This window comes from Cricetulus griseus, chromosome 3 (genome assembly GCF_003668045.3).
Source record: "Cricetulus griseus strain 17A/GY chromosome 3, alternate assembly CriGri-PICRH-1.0, whole genome shotgun sequence".
Classification (NCBI taxonomy): Eukaryota; Metazoa; Chordata; class Mammalia; order Rodentia; family Cricetidae; genus Cricetulus; species Cricetulus griseus.
Window position 1 is genome coordinate 183885225 of NC_048596.1, and position 18657 is coordinate 183903881.

The window sequence follows — 18657 nt, forward strand, 5'->3', positions numbered from 1 at the left end:
AAAAAGGTGCTTGTTTCCCAGGCCCCCCCTTCAGCTAGGGCAGCTGGCTTTCAAGGGGTATCCTCTCGGGGAGGGCAGCTGACACCCAAAGCACTCCTGATCTGCCCCAGGTGCCATCCAGGGAAGTGAAACCCTTTCTCTGTGCCTCTTCCTTGCCCAGGCTCTGTACCATGGGAAGTTCATCGACACAGGCTTCACCCTTCCTTTCTACAAGCGGATGCTCAACAAGAGACCAACTCTGAAGGACCTAGAGTCTATTGACCCTGAGTTCTACAACTCCATTGTCTGGATCAAGTGAGTCCTGGCTTGCCCTGCTCTGATGGAGCCAGGCTCTGATTGGCCAGTTGGCACCCTGACCCTGATTTCCTCTACCATCATCGTCGGAGATTCCTGGGTACTTACCTGGCCTATAGAGATAAGAGTTTCTAAGTCCCTTATAATACAGTTCTAGAATTCTCTCTCTGCAGCAGAAAATGTGCCAAGCCACTGTGCCTGGCCACCTGTGAGTTCGCAGTGCCTCTTGGGTGCCTTAGTAAGGGGCAGGTCAAGGGTGGACCTTGATAAGATGGACATCTTCCCCCTTGGTCTCCTGTGTCCCAGAGAGAACAACCTAGAAGAGTGTGGCCTGGAGCTGTTCTTCATCCAGGACATGGAGATCCTGGGCAAGGTGACAACCCATGAGCTGAAGGAAGGTGGTGAGAGCATCCGAGTTACAGAAGAGAACAAGGAAGAGTACATCATGTGAGCCTCAGGCCTGGGGGAGGGGAGCATGTTACAGAGAAAGGGAATCTACCCTTGTTTTTGTACCTTCTTTGATCAGGCACCACTATGGGGCCCATAGTCTCCACAAACTGCAACAGTATCCTAGGTGCATTGGCCTTGGCTGGTCACATGATTTGAGCTGTGGACCTGGAGCCTCTGGCCTTGGTTACCAGCTCCAGGTTGATCTTTCTATGTTCAAGAGACTTCCCAACTTCAAGGAACTTTTTAAAGAAATAAAAAGCTTAGATGTTGCGGTTTCTCCTGACGGAGGATTTCTGTGTCCAATGTATTTTAGTCTTCCGGCCCTCCAGTGCTGATGTGTAAGCCTTCCACTCACACTCTTTAGGCTGGCTGGTCTATTCCATTAAACCATACAGTTGTGTGAGTCTGAGGCTCAGCGGTTAAAACAGTGCACCAAGCAGGGTGGCCTGGGCTCCATCAGTGGCTTATCTTTGGTTTTAGGTTGCTGACTGACTGGCGATTCACTCGAGGTGTGGAAGAGCAGACCAAAGCCTTTCTGGATGGCTTCAATGAGGTGGCCCCTCTGGAGTGGTTGCGATATTTTGATGAGAAAGAGCTGGAGGTGGGTGCCAAAAGTTGTGGGCCCTTGACTTCAGTGCTTCTAGGCTGCTCCAGATCCATGCTGTGTACCCACAAAAAGTTACCCACCAAGCCCCAAACTTCAGCAAGCTAGAGGCAGCAGTGCAGCTAGTGTCACCTGACCTCAGCCCTATTTCCCTGTGCTTAGAGAGCAGGGGCATTAACATTTCTGAAAAAAGTAGCAGGTTGACAAAGTTTAGGAGTGACCTACTGGTGAGAGGAGGCAGTACCATGTGGGCATGAAGCAGTGCCAGGGGAGGGCTTGATGCAGGCTTGCTGACATATCCCTCCCTACAGCTCATGCTCTGCGGCATGCAGGAAATAGACATGAACGACTGGCAGAAGAATGCCATCTACCGGCACTACACCAAGAGTAGCAAGCAGATCCAGTGGTTCTGGCAGGTGCGTCCTGGGCTCTGTGTCTCCCCTGTTAGCCTGGGGTCAAGGGTCTTGCCAGGGATAGTTCCCAGTTACCCAAAGGACATGAGACCTACCTAGACACCAGACATAAGAACCTTTCATCTTTGATCCATTCCTCCCCGTCCCTACTTGGAAAAGTAGAGGATAAACCTATCTCTAGTCGGGATAGAGGTTGTTGTGTCTATATTGTTTCCAGCTTATGTGACAGAGGTTGTTAGTGTGCTGGGAGCCAAGGGGACTCACGTCCAGGAAGTTCAGCTATGATTGGCTGTGTGGTCTCCTCCAGTCAGATGGGGTGAGAAATGAAGGCACATGTGTCTAGAAAAATGGAGAGCATGCATGGGAAAAGATAGCTACAAACATCCTTACATGTGTATGTGTGTGTGTGTGTTTTATGTAAAGTTTTTGTGAAGGTGTACTTCACATGGCATGCAATTCACCATTTCAGATATTTCAAGGTGTCCAGTTCAGTGACTTTAGCTCTTTGAGTGTGCTGTGCAATTAACAGCATTATTCAACTCCAATACAGTTCATTGCTCCCCAAACAAATCCTTTTTCCCACTCTCAACCTTAGAGTGTCTGTAAAAGCAGAATGTGGGGGAAGGGCGAAGGATGTCAGGCCCAGGGTGTCCCTGAGACCAAGCAGTGTCCCTGGACCCTTGTGGGATGTTCCTGATTCGTATCTGTCTTCCCTGCCCAGTGTGGCCCCACCAGGCCTGGAGATGTCCCTGCTAAGTTCTGAAGTGCTAGGCTAAGGGCACCCCTGATTCCTTGTGAAATTGTAGGTAGTGAAGGAGATGGACAATGAAAAGAGGATCCGGCTACTGCAGTTTGTCACAGGAACCTGTCGCCTGCCTGTTGGAGGATTTGCTGAACTCATTGGTGCGTTTTTTTTCCATTGTCCTCTTGGGACCTTGGCTGGGGGTGAGAACAGCCTGGATCCAGCATGCACACCATCCTGGAAGCTGGGAAGGGAAAGGGTCTTACTTTGGGAAAAGCCATCTGTGTTGACACAAAATATACCTTGCCTTGGATGACAGGGAGCAATGGACCCCAGAAGTTCTGCATTGACAGAGTTGGCAAGGAAACCTGGCTGCCCCGGAGCCATACATGGTGAGTTGGTTGGGAGCCAGGAGCCTGACTGTTGGGGTAGAATACCTGGAGCCCTGGACTCCCCATGCCACTTTTCTTGTGTCTTTGCAGCTTCAACCGTCTGGATCTGCCACCCTACAAGAGCTATGAACAGCTGAAAGAGAAGCTGCTCTATGCCATCGAGGAGACTGAGGGTTTTGGACAGGAGTAGCTGAGCTGTCCCTCCCATGCCCTCCAGCACATGTAGTCCTGAGTCCTTCCTGCCTGAGATGCCACTGGTTGCACAGCCCTTGGGAGGCCCCTTTGGATAGTGGCCCTGTATGGGACTGTGCTTTGATCATGTTGGTGACTGAAGAGTCTGGCCCCAAGAGGCCCTGTGGCCTCTTTCTCCTACTTGATGATGGCAGTTTGGAATAAAGCCCCCTGTCATCTTTGACTTCATCACCTGTTGCAAAGTCAGAGGGTTACCCCTCTGCAAAATTGCCCCCTCCACTAGGACCAGGTCTGGGTGTGTGTGAGTGTGTGAGGGAACATGCTCTGTCTCATAGGGCTGCCACAGGAGCTGGGCCTCACATGTTAGGTGAGGAGATAGGCTGTGTAGGTTGGCTGACCAGACCTAGAAAGCCAAGGGTCTTTGCCAACAGAAGAGCCTCTGCTTTTGTAGACCTTTCCTGGAATCTGTGTGGAACTGGACTGAGGGAGCAAGTCCACATCAAAGCTGTCTTTGCTTTACTCCCTGGTGGGCTGCAGCTGAAGGGACTGAGCACAAGCACACAATGCCTCTAGTCTGTCTCTTCCTAGCAAGCAAAGGGTTAAAGAAGCTGCTACCTGTGTGTCAGTGGCAAGGAGACAGCAGACTCCCCCAGATTTCATCTTGTGACATAAACTTGAAGTATATTTGTGTGTAGGGTTGCCTTCTGTTTTGTTTAAGTATGTTGTTATCACTGTCTGTCAAGGAGCTGGTGCCCCAGGTGTTCTGGGTCCTTGAGGGGCTCAACCCTCTTGGTCCAGTAGCTTCCCAAACAGCTGCTCCTCTCAGGAACCTGCTTAGCAGTTCCCCCAGCTCAAGGCTTGGCTCTGTGACCCAGTGAGTCCCTGCCACCCTCAAACTCTCCACTGACAAGATCTCTTTGCTAGACCTGGCAGTCCCCATTAGGACCAGGTTGACAGTGCTGTCCCTCAGTGGCTTCTGGAGCTCACAGTGGCTTAGGATGGAGCACATCTTGGCCAGCTGAGTGTGCTATGCAGACATAAGGCTTTATCTGACCTTGGGAAAAGACGCTGGCTGGATTTATGGCACTCCTGACAGCCTCCCGTAGAGGTGGTACACAGGCCCCTCCGGGATGTCAGAGTGGTTATGGTGGCACACTCCTCCATGCAGGCTCCCTGTGCAAACTAGCTCTGAGGCACCCTAGGCACACTCTCAAACTAGTTATGGGAGCCTTCCAAGAACAGTTCCTTTCTACCTTCATCCTTTCCAGTACAGCCTGTGACCACCTCCCCCGCAATTGCACATGCTGATCTGAATGGCTCAGCTCATTGCTACTTACCCTTCCTCCCCATGCAGCCCCTTCCCGTACTCGCCATGCTCATCACAGAAGCTGCTCCATGCTGGGTGGGGGACCAGCTGCCAGCCAGGCCCGAAAGCATCAGGCTCACAGGTGTTTCGTGTGTGTGTGTGTGTGTGTGTGTGTGTGTGTGTGTGTGTGTGTGTGTGTGTGTGTGTGTGTGTGTAACGGAAGTGTGTACAGAAAGGCCTATGCTAGCTAGCACCAAGTGGGTTGACAGATTGTTTTGTAATGCCTGCCCCTGCCTCGCTATTGCCAGTTTCTTGTGCAATAAACAATCAGCAGCCGTGGGTGGTGTCAGTGTGGCTGTTTCCCCACATTCTGTCCTGGGACTGCCAGCCCCATAGGTCTTCTAGAATCTCTAGGCCAAAGCAGAATGATAATGCCCCAGCCTTGCTACCTTTGAGAAGTTTGGGTAGCCTTACTTTTGAGATGAGTAGCAAGTCCTCCAGAGGTCACTTGCCTCAGCCCTTGTCACTGTGACTTACTCTCTCAGTAACAGTTGTCCATTTCGGAGCAGAAGAGCTGAGATTTGCGTAGAGCTGTCATTCATTCAGGAAGTGACTCAGGTTACATGAGTCCCCTACAAGGGAAGGGATTCCTTGGTGTTGAATTCAGGTTACACCTTGTCTTGCCACTCAGTTATTTTGACAGGTAAGGGAATGGCCCTGTCTCAAAACAGCCAAGAGGGTGTAGTGAGATGGCTCAGTAGTTTTTTTTGTTTTTTGTTTTTTGTTTTTTGTTTTGCTCTTTTTTTTTGGTTTTTCGAGACAGGGTTTCTCTGTGGCTTTGGAGGCTGTCCTGGAACTAGCTCTTGTAGATCAGGCTGGTCTCGAACTCACAGAGATCCACTTGCCTCTGCCTCCCGAGTGCTGGGATTAAAAGCATGCGCCACCACCGCCTAGTGGTTCAGTTTTTATTGCCCCACAGAGGACCCGATTCAGTTCTCGGCATCTACATGGTAGCTCACACCATCTATATTGCAAGTTCCAGGGACTCTGTCACCCCCTTCTGACCTCCACAGGCACTAGACACAACATGCTGCATATAAATACATGTAGGCAAAACATTCATACATAAATATCACAAGAATTTTTTAAAAAGCTGAACAGGCATGGGCTAGACCACCATCTGATAAGTTGACACACTTGACATTGAAATGACTACACATTCTTTGTTTGATTTTCCGAGACAGGGTCTCTGTAGCCCTAGCTGCCCTAGAACTTACTCTGTAGACCAGGTTGGCCTCGAACTCAGAGAATCTGCCTGCTCTGCCTCCCAAGTGCTGGGAGTAAAAGTGTGTGGCACCACGGCCCCATTAGTGACTGTCAAATTCTAAGCACACAGATTACAGGAGGTGGAGACTGCCCCTTGAAGCTCAATGAGTAGTTCACTTCCTCTTGTATTGGGGTGCAAGAGCTTGAAAATGGGTCTCTGTGCTTGTTAAGCATGAGAGCACAGCTCTATGCCTGCCTAAAGGCTTTTTTCCACTTGATGAGGAAACACTATACTTCCATAAAAATTATTGGGGAACGTTCATATGGTGTACAGAAGTTTCATAGTAAATTTTTTGTTGTTGTTTTGTTTTCTTGAGACAGGGTCTCACTATGTAGCCCTTGCTGTCTAGGAACTCACTATGTAGACTAGGCTGGTCCCAAACTCAACAGCAGTCTGCCTGTTTCTGCCTCTGGAGTGCTGGAATTGAGGGCCTGTGCCACCAGCCCAGCCATAGTAAGTTTTAGTATGACCTGCCACAATGGGGACTCATCTACATGTCTCCAGGCATAACTGCCACTCAGTGGGCTGTGATCCATATGCATACACTCATGACCATGTCAGGCACAGGCCACAGTGTCCGGTTTCCTTTTCCTGTCTTTCTTTTTTCTTTTCAGATCTTAATTGCCCTTATTTATAATACATAGCAGCTCAGACCTAAAATGCTTCCAATTCCCCCAGTTTCAGTCTTGCTTACTGCTTTGCACATGGTTGTGTCTGACCCAAAGAATTTGCGGTCTAGGTTTTAAACCAGCCTTTTTTTTTTTTTTCCTTCTATTTCGTGTGGCTTTATTGTATTTATACCAGAGAAGTAAAGTGTGAATTCACTGTGCCATTTTGAAAGTCCCGGATTGGTTTCTCTCAGCTTTGACTTTCTGTGTATGGGGTGGAGGGGTGCACATGCTGAGGCTAGAGCAGGTATCTTCCTCTGTAGCTCCCCATGGTTATTGCTTTGAGACAGGGTCTGTCATGAAGCCAGAAGCTGTTTTAGCTGAACTGGTTGGCCAGCAAGTTTCCAGTATCTGCCTGTCTACCTCTCAGTGCCGGGGTTACAGTTGTGAGTGTCTGTTGTTTACATGGATGCTGCTGGGGATTCTGGTTCAGGTCCGAAGGTCCTTGCAAAGCAAACAGTCTTACTCACTGAGACACCTCCTCGGCCTAGTTTGAGACAACTGCTCATGTAACCCAGGCAAACTCCAAACTTGCTATATAGCTGAGGCTGGCTTTGAATTCCTGCTTCACTGCCTTCACCTTGGAAGTACTGGAATTAGGGGCACACACCACTAGGTATGACAGATTTATATTTTTTGTTACATTTTAAATTAATCTGTTGGGAGGGCACTCACATGCCATGGCACAGGTATGAAGGTCAGAGGACAACTTGCTGGAGTTGATCTCTTTCTACTATGTAGGTTCTGGGAAATCAAACTCAAGCCTTTACCCACTGAACTATCTCACCAGTCCCATTTTTCCCTTTCGATACAGAGTCTCATGTATCCCAGACTGGACTTGAACTTGCTATAGAGTCGAGAATGAACTTGAACTTCTGATTTTCCTCCCTCCACTTCCAAGTGCTGGGATTACAAGCATATACCACTATGCCTGGCTTATTGGGGCTGGGGTCTGAACTCTGAGCTTTGTGAATACCAAGGCAAGCACAATATCAACTAACTACATCCTCTACTCCCATTTGAATATCATCTTTGTAGAAATAAGGACATTATGGCAAGTGACACAAACCAATCACAAAAAGGAAGATACTGATATTCCATTTGCATGATGTAGTCAGAACTGTAGACACAAAGTAAATTGGTGATTGCCAGGGGCTCAGGGGAAGGGGACATTGATGTCTGTCTACTGGATATAAATTTCAGAATTTTTAAATTAATTTTGGGGTTTTTCTTGTTATTGGGTTTTTATTTTGAGACTTCAAACATGAGCACTTAGCCTCATCACTTTCCCCTCCCATTCCTGTGATCCCACCTCAAATCCATTATCTCTTTATTGTTACATCCATATACACATTGTATGTATGTATGTATGTATGTATGTATGTATGTATGTATGTATGTATGTGCACTCAGGGGACTCAGGCAGGAAGACTGAGACTTGTGGTTAGTCTAAATTACATGGTCCAGTGCCACTTGGTCTGCCCAGCAGGAATCTGTCTCAAAAAGTGCAGGTTGCTGCGGTGCACCTGTAATTTTATCAGAAGTTGAAGTGAGTACATCTTCAGCTACATACTGACCTGAAGGCCAGCCTGGGCTGCATACTGACCTGAAGGCCAGCCTGGGCTGCATACTGACCTGCAGGCCAGCCTGGGCTACATGAGACTATCCTTAACAAACAACAGCAAAATCCTAGGATGCCTTGCTTTTGCATTTCCCATTAATATTATCCTCATTGTCAGTCTTGGGAAACCCTGCAGTACCTGCTTCTGCTTACAGTGGGATGTCTTTAAAATCCCTTCATTACATTCATTATCAAAATGATAGATTGACTGGGGAGGGGTATGTCCACAGCACACATGTAGAGATCAGAGGGCAATTTGTAGGAACCTGTCACCATATGGATCCTAGGATAGAACTCAGGTCAACAGGCTTGGTTGATACTGGCTGTTTTTTTTACCAACTTGACACAGCGTCTCCATGAGATTGGCCTGTGGCCTTCTTGATTGATGATCGATGTGGAAGGGACTGGCCAACGGTGGGTAGTACCACCCTTGGGCAATATAAGGGCAAGCCAGTGTTCCTCTGTGGCCTGTTTCAGTTCCTGCCTCCAGGTTCCTGTCATGAGTTCCTGTCCTGAGTTTTCTCAGTGATAGAGTGTGACCTGAGAGTTGTAAGCTGAAATAAACCCTTCTTCAAGTTGCTTTTGGTTATGGTATTTTTATCACAAGAGAAACACTAAATCAGTGCCTAACTGCCTCAGATCTGAGCCCCTGATGATCTACCCCTGAGGTAGGTGGATTTCTTTCTTAGGTGGTCCTCAATGCTTTTCTGCTCATGCTCACAGCTTGTGGAAGGATTTTTCCCTTGAGCGTGGACTCGTTTAGCACCTGTTTCCAGCTAACAGAACATGACAACAATAAAGGGATGTCCTGTGTGTGTTTGCAGACAGCTGTGGTCTGGTTGCTAGCTGACTCTCCTTACTGACTTTCCAACATGTACACCCTGAGAATGAGGCTGCTGTGGTGGAGAATCCCTCATGGCAAGGGGTGGAGGAAAGATTCCTGTCCACTAGCTAGCAAAAGAGGAGGGTAACTCATGAGACCAGTAACTCATGAGGACTTGACTAATGCTAGTGGCCGGTACAATAACTGGCTCCTTTCCCCCTTGAGTTATTAGATGCCAACAGCCTAGTGCACAGCTGGATTGCAGTCTGTGACCAGCCCTGAGCTGATTCTCCAGGTAAGCCATGTCTGGGGTTGCTGACCCCACAACACCTGGAAATTGGGAAAGGCATTGTGTTTTGAACAGCTAAGTCATACGGTAACTTGTTACACAGCTATAGATGACTTTACACTCACTATCAGATCAAATGTGCTTAGATTAGCTTTGCTTCTGTTGCCTGGTACCTGATTGTGGCTATGGTTCTTAGTAAATGAAAGGCTCATGGTGTGGAGAAAACATTGGGCATGACAGGACATGCCTTTAACACCAGCGCTTGGGAGGCAGAGGATCTCTGTGAGTTTGAGGCCAGCTAGGGTTTTATAGTGAGACCCTGTCTCAATCAAACAAAACAAAGAAGCCATCTTGTTAACCTGTTCTAAGCCATAGTCATATTCTTCTGGGGAGGGAAGGATGCCACAACTCAGTGTCACTTTTGCCCTTGCATCCAGTCCTCACCTGGCACCCTTCACCTGGAGCTTGGCCTCGCTTGAGACTGCAGGTGGCCTCAGATGCCTTAGTTCTTATCTGGGCCTCCAGCCAAGCGCAGTTGGCAAGGGTCAGTGCAGTCTCTCAGGACAATTTTGGGTTCATTTCCTGTGTAATTACGGGGTGTGTAACCAGGAAAACAGTATTATTACAGCAGTAAATTAACCCAAAGAGTGGCTTTTGCGGCCCTGGACTCCCTCTGAGGGTGACTTGGGGGCACAGTTCCTACTCCAGGGGCCACCTGTGCATATCTGGGTCCTGGCAGGTGGATAAAGAACTCCCTCGAGGGAGTTCATTTCACCTCTGAAATTTCAGCTTTTATAGTGGTAGTTGTTTGCCAACTGCTTGTAATTTCTTCACATGGATTAAAATGTGAAATGAGTGACAAATGTTTTATGTATGAAGTGGTGCAAATTGCCACCTCATCCTGCTCTGAAAGCAATGCTGTCTTGGAGTACAGGGACAGGTTCTTTTTCTCTGTTGATTAAAGAACTAAAAGAGAGGAAAGACATGCTACTGGAAGTCTTGGGGAGTCCCAGCAAAACCATCATATAATACCTGGGATATCAGTGTCCTCTCTTGGGGTTCTCAGTTTCATTAATAAAAAAAAAAAAAAAAGCCAAGAATGGACACAGCCAGGCAATGATGGTGCACACCTTTAATCCCAGTACTTAGGAAGCAGAGACAGGCAGATCTCTGAGTTCCAGGTCAGCCTGGTCTACAAAGTGAGCTCCAGGACAGCCAGAGCTGTTATACAGAGACTCTCTGTCTTGAAGGAAAAAAAAAAGATAGAAACAGAAGCTTGTGTTTAAAAGGAAAACAGGGCATGCAAGTTGTAAACCTTGAAGCTGCCTAGAAGGAAGGGGGGTAGAGAAGAGAAGGGACCAAAGCCATGTTGCTTTAGATAAAGCAGGGAACAGAGATTACAAAATCGAGAAGAGTGGGGGAGAGTGGGGTGATGTGAAGGTCGGTTCCTATGCAGACTGGGACTTAGGGAAAGTGTCTCTAAACAAAGAGTTTCATAATAACAAGAGGTCAGATAAGATTGGCAGGTTGGGTGTGCAGCTTACAAAGAACCTGTAATAGGGTTCTCTAGAGCAACAGAACTTAGAGAATGGATCACTATATAGAAAAGGGACTTATTAGAATGAGTTACAGGCTGTGGTCCAGCTAATCCAACAATGGCTGGCTATGAACAGAAAGTCCAAGAATCCAGCAATTGTTCATTCCATAAGGCTGGATGTCTCAGGTAGTCTTCAGCAGATGTTGGAATCCTGAAGAAGCACACTTTAATGCCAGTGAAGACTCGATAGCTAGGTGAGGGCAAGCAGGCAAAGAGCAAAAGCTTCCTTCTTTCACATGCTTATATAGGCTTCCAGCAGACAGTGGTGGTCCAGATTAAAGGGGTGACTCCCCATCTCAAGATCCAGATGAAAGGTGGATTTTTCTACTTCAAATTAAGCAAAAATTCCTCACAGGTGTGCCCTCCATGTTTGGATTCTAGTTAATTCCAGATGTAGTCAAATTGACAACCAACAATAGCCACCACAGGCTCTATTCTAATGAGGAGATTGGGATTTAATTCTGAGGATAGTGTGTGTGTGGGGGGGTGGAGGCAGGACGACACTGGAGACCCAGACACAGGAGTGGTATGACCTGAGTTACAGCTTAACAAGAGTGTCCCAAGATGTGGGGTGCAGAAGCTGGGGTGCTAATAGCTGGAAGGAAGCATGAGAGTAGCTGGGTGGCTCTGCTGCCAGAGACAGGCATGGTTGTTGGTCAGGCTCTGACTTTGATATACAACATAAAATGGACAGACATATGCTACCTTGTAGAGGTGAGATTGACATCATTTTTCTAGTAGGCTGGAAATGGTGTGTGAAGGAAAGAGCAAAATCAAGGGTGATTTCTAGATTTTAAGGGATGTGAAACTCAAGATGGCAGTGTTGTTTATAAAGATGTGGAAGCATGCAGGAGAAAGCGAAGCTGAATTCCTCTTCCCGAAAACAAAGGGTAGAAATGCCCCAGTCTTAACCTCTGAGGGCAAAGAGAACCCAGGAGAATTCAGGGTAGCTCATGGCCACCCTGCTTCTGTAGGTAGAGGATTGTGAGTGGTCACACAAGGAATGCTGGTGAGGGATTGGCCACGCCCTGCAGCAGGACTTAGAGTGGAGGGACAGCAGGAAGCCCCAGTGAAGCTGGGTTTAAAGCCAGGTAGAATAGTTAGGTCTATATATAGGGGTGGGGGATTTTGCTCAGTTGCTAAAATGCTTGCGCTATGAAGACCTGAGTTCAAGTCCCACATAAAAGAGCCAGGTGTTTGTAATCCCAAATCTTGGGAGAACGAGATAGGCAGATCCCTGGGGCTTGCTGGCCACCCAGTCTAACCTAGTTGGTGAGTTCCAGACTAATGAGAGACCCTTGTAGCAGCTTTCTTGGACCACCAGCCCCCCCAAATCATGACACAGAGACTTATTATTAATTATGAAGCCTTAATTTAGGCTTGTTTCTGGCTAGCTTTTTTAAAACCTTAAATCAACCCATTTCTATTAGTCTATGTACTACCCTGAGGCTGGTTTACTTCATCAAAGACTGTCCATCTTCCTTCTTCCTTCCTGTCTGGCCAGCTTTTCTCTCTGCCCACCAGCCCTGCCTCTCTTCTGTTTAGCTATTGGCTATTCCAATTTTTTTTTCTATTTTTTTCCATTTTTTATTAGATCAATCAGGTGCCTTAGGCAGGCAAGGTAAAACAAATGTAACACATCTTTACATAGTTAAACAAATATTCTATTCCACGACAGGCCCTGTCTCATAAAACAAAGTGAGTTAAGAGTAAATATTGAATGAGCCCACCCATGGCTGGTCAGGCACTATGGTGATCTCTTTGTGATGATGAAGCATGGCCCAGCACACCTCCAGGGCAACCTGAGTAGATCAAGGAGACCTACACTTAGGTCTACTGTTGCCCATTCCTGGCTCTGGGGGAAGAACATGGGTCCACCGGGTACCTTGCAGTACCAGCCAGATGGATACCATTGGTGTGAGCCATGGTATGGTATGGTGGTTCAAGGGAGAGACAGAGAGAATGGTTCAGGTCCTGTGGTCAGAGGTATATCTGAAGAGATGAGAGAGGAAGGGAATGGGCTGAGATGGTGAGGGAGCTGACCTCTTGACTAGCAGCACCACACAGGAAAGCTTGCCCTGCACTTTGGGTAGCACAGCAGAGATGACCTTGTTGATGAGAGCACAGGTGAGCCAACCCTGAGAAAGTGACCTCGGGAGACCTAGCCCCATCCCTCATCACCCACTTGGCAGTATGGGCTGGGGAGAGATGCTTTCCCTCTGCCCCACCCATCAACATTTAAGGCAGGTGAGAGAGTTGACCCTGAGGTAACAAGGGTGGGAGAGCTATGCCTACCCCCCACAATGTGCCCCCTCAGTTCCTCAGGAGAGCAGGCTCTGCACTTCGCCAGGGCAGCACAATAGAGCCAATCATGTTGGTGGAGGTGTGGGTGAGCCAGCCCTGAAGCTGTGAGCATGGGAGAGCCCTCAGCATCTCTCATCTGTCTTGTGGCAGCATAGGCAGAGGGATGATGCCCCACATCAATGCCTGTGGCAAGTGGGACAGATGGCTTTGTGGTCCTAAGAGTGGGAGAGCTGCTGGGCGGTAGTGGTGCACGCCTTTAATCCCAGCACTCGGGAGGCAGAGGCAGGCAAATCTGTGAATTTGAGACCAGCCTGGTCTACAAGAGCTAGTTCCAGGACAGCCTCAAAAGCCACAGAGAAAAAACAAAAACAAAACAAAACAACAACAAAAAAGAGTGGGAGTGCTGTCCCTGACCCCCACCATCTGCAACACTCAGGAAAGCAGGCCCTGCAGCGTGCCAGGGCAGCACAACAGAGCCAACCCTGTTAGTGGAGGAGTGGGTGAACCAGCCCTGAAGTTGCAAGATGGGAGAGTTGGCCCCATTTCTCATCTATCTTGTGGCAGCATGGGTAGGGGAATGAGACCCCTAACCAATGCCTGAGGCAGATGGGAGAGCTGGCCCTGTGGTCGTAAGAGTGGGAGCACTATCCCTGATCCCCACCAGTTCCAGTACTTGGGAGAGCAGACCCTATAGCTCCCAGGGAAGCATAATAGAGCCAACCTCGTCAATGCAGGTGTGGGTGAGCCAGCCCCAAAATTGTGAGCATGGGAGAGCTGTCCTCATTACCCATCTGACTGTGGTACCATGGGTGGGAGAGAGTTTCCCCTCCCAACCCATCAATGTCTGGGGCAGGTGGGACAGCTGGCCCTGTGGTGGTAAGAGCCGGGGAGCCAACCCTGTTAGTGCAGGTGTGGGTAAGTCAGCCCAAAAGTTGTAAGCATTTCACACCTGGCAGACCAACTCTACAGCTGCGCAGGCCCAGACCCAACATCCATCTCATCTGTAACTTGCTGGAGCACATGAAAGGACCTTAACAGCAGACCCAAAGCTGCAGGATCTCCACAACACAGGGCCACAACAGGATATCCAGGAGGAGTCCTAGGTCAAACATCCACAGAGATGTAGTAGAAAACAGAGACCTTGAACCAGACCAATGAATCTTTGCAATGAATACCTGCAAGTAAAGATGTATGGACAAAAGCCAGGTGGTGGTGGCACACACCTTTGATCTTAGCATTTGGGTGACAGAGGCAGGCGGATCTCTGTGAGTTCGAGGTCAGCCTGGTCTACAGAGCGAGTGCCAGGACAGCCAGGACTGTTACACAGAGAAACCCTGTCTCAAAAAACAAACAAAAAACCCAAAACAACAACAAAAACAAAGATATATGGACAAAGGGGTACATGATGTGACTTACAGTGTCTCATCACTTCCATGATGAGATTCTTAGGTTTTTTCCTCTTTCATTTCTTTTTTTCTTCTTTTTCCTTTTTTCTCTTAAATTTTGTTTTATTTGGAGACTGTGCAGGGGCTGAGGGCAGATGTGAATGGACAGGGAGTGAATGGGATCAAGATGCATGATGAAAAAGAAAAAAAAAAAAACAGTGGTTACTGCTCTTCCAGATGACCCAGAAGTGGTACTTGACTGCCAGTCACTCCAGCTCCGGGTGATCCAGTGCCCTCCCTGGCCTCCACAGGCACCTGCATACAAGTGCATAGACATACAATATAAATAATGCAATAAATCTTAAAAACAATAAGAACATCACAAAGTGGATGGCACCTCTGGCCTCCATATGTTCATACATTTACATAAAGACACACATTGAGCAGTAGTTGGACAGGCCTTTAACCCCAGCATTCAGGAAGCCCAGGTAGGTGGATCTCTATGAGTTCAAGGCCAGCCTAGTCTACAAAGTGAGTTCTAGGACAGCCAGGGCTACACAAAAAAACCCTGTCTCAGGAAAAAAAAATCTTTAAAGTTGAAATGGATAAACAAAAGTCTATTACAGGGCTAGAGCAGCAGTTAAGAACACCAGCTTCAGGGCTGGAGAGATGGCTCAGAGGTTAAGAGCACTGACTGCGCTTCCAGAGGTCCTGAGTTCAATTCCCAGCAACCACATGGTGGCTCACAACCATCTGTTATGAGATCTGGTGCAGTCTTCTAGTGTGCAGATATACATGGAAGCAGAATATTGTCTACATAATAAATAAAATCTTTAAAAAAAAAAAAAGAACACCAACTGCTCTTGCACAGGACTTAGGTAGAGTTCCTCGTACCCACTTGGCAGCTCACAACCATCTGTAACTCTAGTTCCTGGGGATCTGATGCCCTCTCCTGGTCTCTGAGGGCACCAGGCACACATGTGATGCACAGACATACATGCAGGCAAAATACTCACACACATAAAATATTTAAAAATTAAATCTAAAAATAAAATAAGAGATTAGTCTTGTGGCTTTACCGTTGCCCGGCTCTGTTTGTGTGGTAGCACTCTGCATGACGCAACCAGCAGCTCTGCAGAGAAGGCTGACACTCATGGATTGTGATGAATAATATGACTGCATGGGAGTAGAGTGGAGTTTTTGACATGGGAAAGGACTTCCTAAATATGATCAGAAAGTAATGTAACTACAGGAGAACAACTAATAGGCAACAATTCATAATGGCCTGCTCACACCTCCCACTCCAGAGCAACCTTGGGCCCTACACTCACGAATACATACCCTCAGACACACATAACTAAAGTAAAATCTAAAAAGTTTAAAAAAGATGCCATTGCTAATTGTGATTGTTTGTTTCCATCTTTGGAGAATGGCTCTAGCATGGAGCCGAGGGTCTAGAGATAAAGCTTAGTAAGTAGAAAACTTGCTTAGCATGAAAGACCCGGGTTTGACCCTCAGCACCACAGGAACTGGGCCTGGCACAGTAGTTTGGTTACTATTGCTGTCATGAAACACCATGACCAAAAGCAAGCTGGGGAGGAAAGTCTTCATTAGGCTTACACTTCCATATTGCTGTTCATCACTGAAGGGAGTCAGGGCAGGAACTCAGGCAGGGAAGGAACCTCGAGGCAAGAGCTGATGCAAACGTCGTGGAGGGGTGTTGCTGACTGGTTTGTTCTCATGGCTTGCTCAACTTGCTTTCTTATAGAACCCAGGACCACCATCCCAGGGATGGAACCACCCAAAATGGGCTGGACCCTCCCCCATCAACCATAAATTAAGAACATGCCCTACAGTGTTTCAGGCAGCTAATCTTATGGAGACATTTTGTCAATTGAGGTCCCCCCTCCCCACTCAGGTGACTTTATCTGTGTCTAGTTGACATAAAACTGGCCAGCACAGCAGTGCACACCTGCGATCCCAGCACTTGGGGGGGGGGAGGGATAAAAGATTCAAGGTCCTTGGCTACACAGTGAGTTTGAGGCCAGCAAGGATATGTGATCTCCCCCACCCCCCACCCCCAGACAGGATTTCTCTGGGCTAACAGTCCTGGTTGTCCTAGAACTCACTTTGTAGACCAGACTGGCCTTGAACTCACAGAGCTCTGACCGCCTCTGCCTTCCGAGTGCAGCGATTAAAGGTGTGTGCCACTATGCCCACCATGAGTGCCGGCATGTCCCACCTCATGACATCCTTTCTGGGAAAAAAAATAACCTGAGACTGTCAACCAGCCAATACAACCACAATCTTTTAGAAGAGTCCCCAGCACTGAACAAAGATTTGTCACCTACAACTTGAGGTAGAGTAAAGGGGTAGAAACAGACAGATAAAAAAACAAAACTTGGGTGAGTGAGATGCCTCAGCAGGTGAGGGTGTTTGCTGTCAGTCCTGATGGCTGGAGTTTGCTCCTTGGGACCCACACAGTGGAAGGTGAGTACTGACCCCTGCAAGTTGTCCTCTGACCTCCAGGAATGTGCCATGGCATACTTACACACATACATATACACAGTCAACAAAATGCAATAATAATAGCAATAATAGTAGTAATAAACCTATGGGCAGTGCTTTGGGTCACAGAAGTCATAGAAATAGGATTTGGAGGGTCGGGGTATTGGGGACTCTTGCTGTAATGCTTGGAGTCAGTTTGTAAAAGGTTTCAAAAGTCAGTGGTTAAACTTTGAGTTTTCTTTCTACTGGCTAAATATAACCATCATTAAAAATGACCTTAAAATCTGGGCATGGTGGCGCATAATCCCAGCACTCAGGAGGTAGAGGCAGACAGATCTCTGTGAGTTTGAGGCCAGCCTGGTCTACAGAGTGAGTTCCAGGACAGCCAGAGCTCTTCCACACAGAAACCCTGTCTCAAAAAAAAAGAAAAATAAAGACAACAATAAATAAACAAAACACTACTGCAGCCACCAGAAAACCCAAATCCCTAAACAAACAAACAAACAAAATGACCTTAAAAATGGGGGATTCGATTCAATGTTATAAAGCTTGTCTGGCACACACCTGGATTACAGGTCTAGTGCTAAAAACAAAACAGAAAACAAAAACCCTTACAATTAAGTAGATTTTATTTTTAAAAGACCATAACTCAAATATCTAAATTATCTCACTATATTTGGTTATGTTCTCTCTGTTTCTCTCTGTCTAGTTTGTTGACACAGAATCTCGCGTGGCTTTGTATTTACTATTGTAGCCCAGGTGGGCCTTGAACTCCTGATCTGCCTGTCTCTACGCCCAAGTGCTCCGATGACAGGTGTTGGCCACCACACTGGGATGTGTGCACTTGAGGTTATTTCATTGTATCTCTGTGGAAATACTTTACAATTCTTCGCATTCTCTTGGCTCCTGTAGTTAGGCTGGAGTCCAGCCTGGGATGTTTCCATCAGGGAAATTGGTATAAACGACAACGAATCAATGCCTCCCACCGAGGTTGGAGAACTGCGTGCTTAAGAGTGACTGTAGTGAGGACAATTCGGACTCTGAGGGGTAGAGATCAGACAATGGCGCCACCTAGTGTCCAAGAACAGATTGCCTCCAGAGAGGAATAAGGAGAACCCTCTTTGTCTGGGCTCTAGACACCCTGGTCTCCACAGTGGCTGCCCCCTTGCTTTTCTGGAGTGAATTTTTATCTAGTCCTTTGACAAAGATAGTAATTAGGTTTTTAAAAGGTGTCATGTGAAAGTCTATTCCAAATGTTGAGTGGCACAGGCAGACTATGTTACACAGAATGAATTTGCAAGTTTTTCCTCGGGTCACATAAATATTTTTATGCCTTTCAAACATGCCCATATTCTTCCTATTTCCTGGAAAAAGTCAGACTAAGTATTATTTTCTTGTGTTTTATCAAGGCCAGTGCCATTTATTTGAAGAGACATAATTGTGTATGGTTGAGCTAACGTGCCTCTGTGTGTGGAGAGAAACTACGTGCATCTGTGTGGAGAGAACCCACCCTGGGAAGCCACTTTCCCACCACGGATTCCTCTCTTCAATGCTCCCAAAGAACAATTTATTTAGAAATCTTGAGACTGCCAGGTTATATGAGCACAAATCTTTGTTTTAAGCCTGGCTCATGGGTTGGCAGTCAAATCCACTGTCACTTGTATAAGTGACTATCACAGCCTTCTAGGCTTACCCTCTTCTGGATGGCAGCAAGTTGGCCTTAGAAAATGCGCTCTAGTGTT

The 18657-nt window shown here is 47.3% G+C and overlaps 1 protein-coding gene across 2 annotated transcripts in view; it reads left to right on the forward strand.

Annotated features, from left to right (window-relative positions):
• Positions 1 to 4732, forward strand: part of Wwp2 (WW domain containing E3 ubiquitin protein ligase 2) — a 119938-nt gene extending 115206 nt beyond the window's left edge. For both annotated transcript variants that reach the window (XM_027405952.2, XM_027405953.2), the window contains 7 exons: positions 161 to 294; positions 601 to 741; positions 1225 to 1345; positions 1660 to 1764; positions 2568 to 2664; positions 2823 to 2895; positions 2986 to 4732. In XM_027405952.2, coding sequence (XP_027261753.1) covers positions 161 to 294; positions 601 to 741; positions 1225 to 1345; positions 1660 to 1764; positions 2568 to 2664; positions 2823 to 2895; positions 2986 to 3085 — 771 coding nt within the window. In that variant the 3' untranslated portion in view covers positions 3086 to 4732. The remainder of the gene's footprint in view (positions 1 to 160; positions 295 to 600; positions 742 to 1224; positions 1346 to 1659; positions 1765 to 2567; positions 2665 to 2822; positions 2896 to 2985) is intronic.
• The last annotated feature ends 13925 nt before the right edge of the window (positions 4733 to 18657 follow it).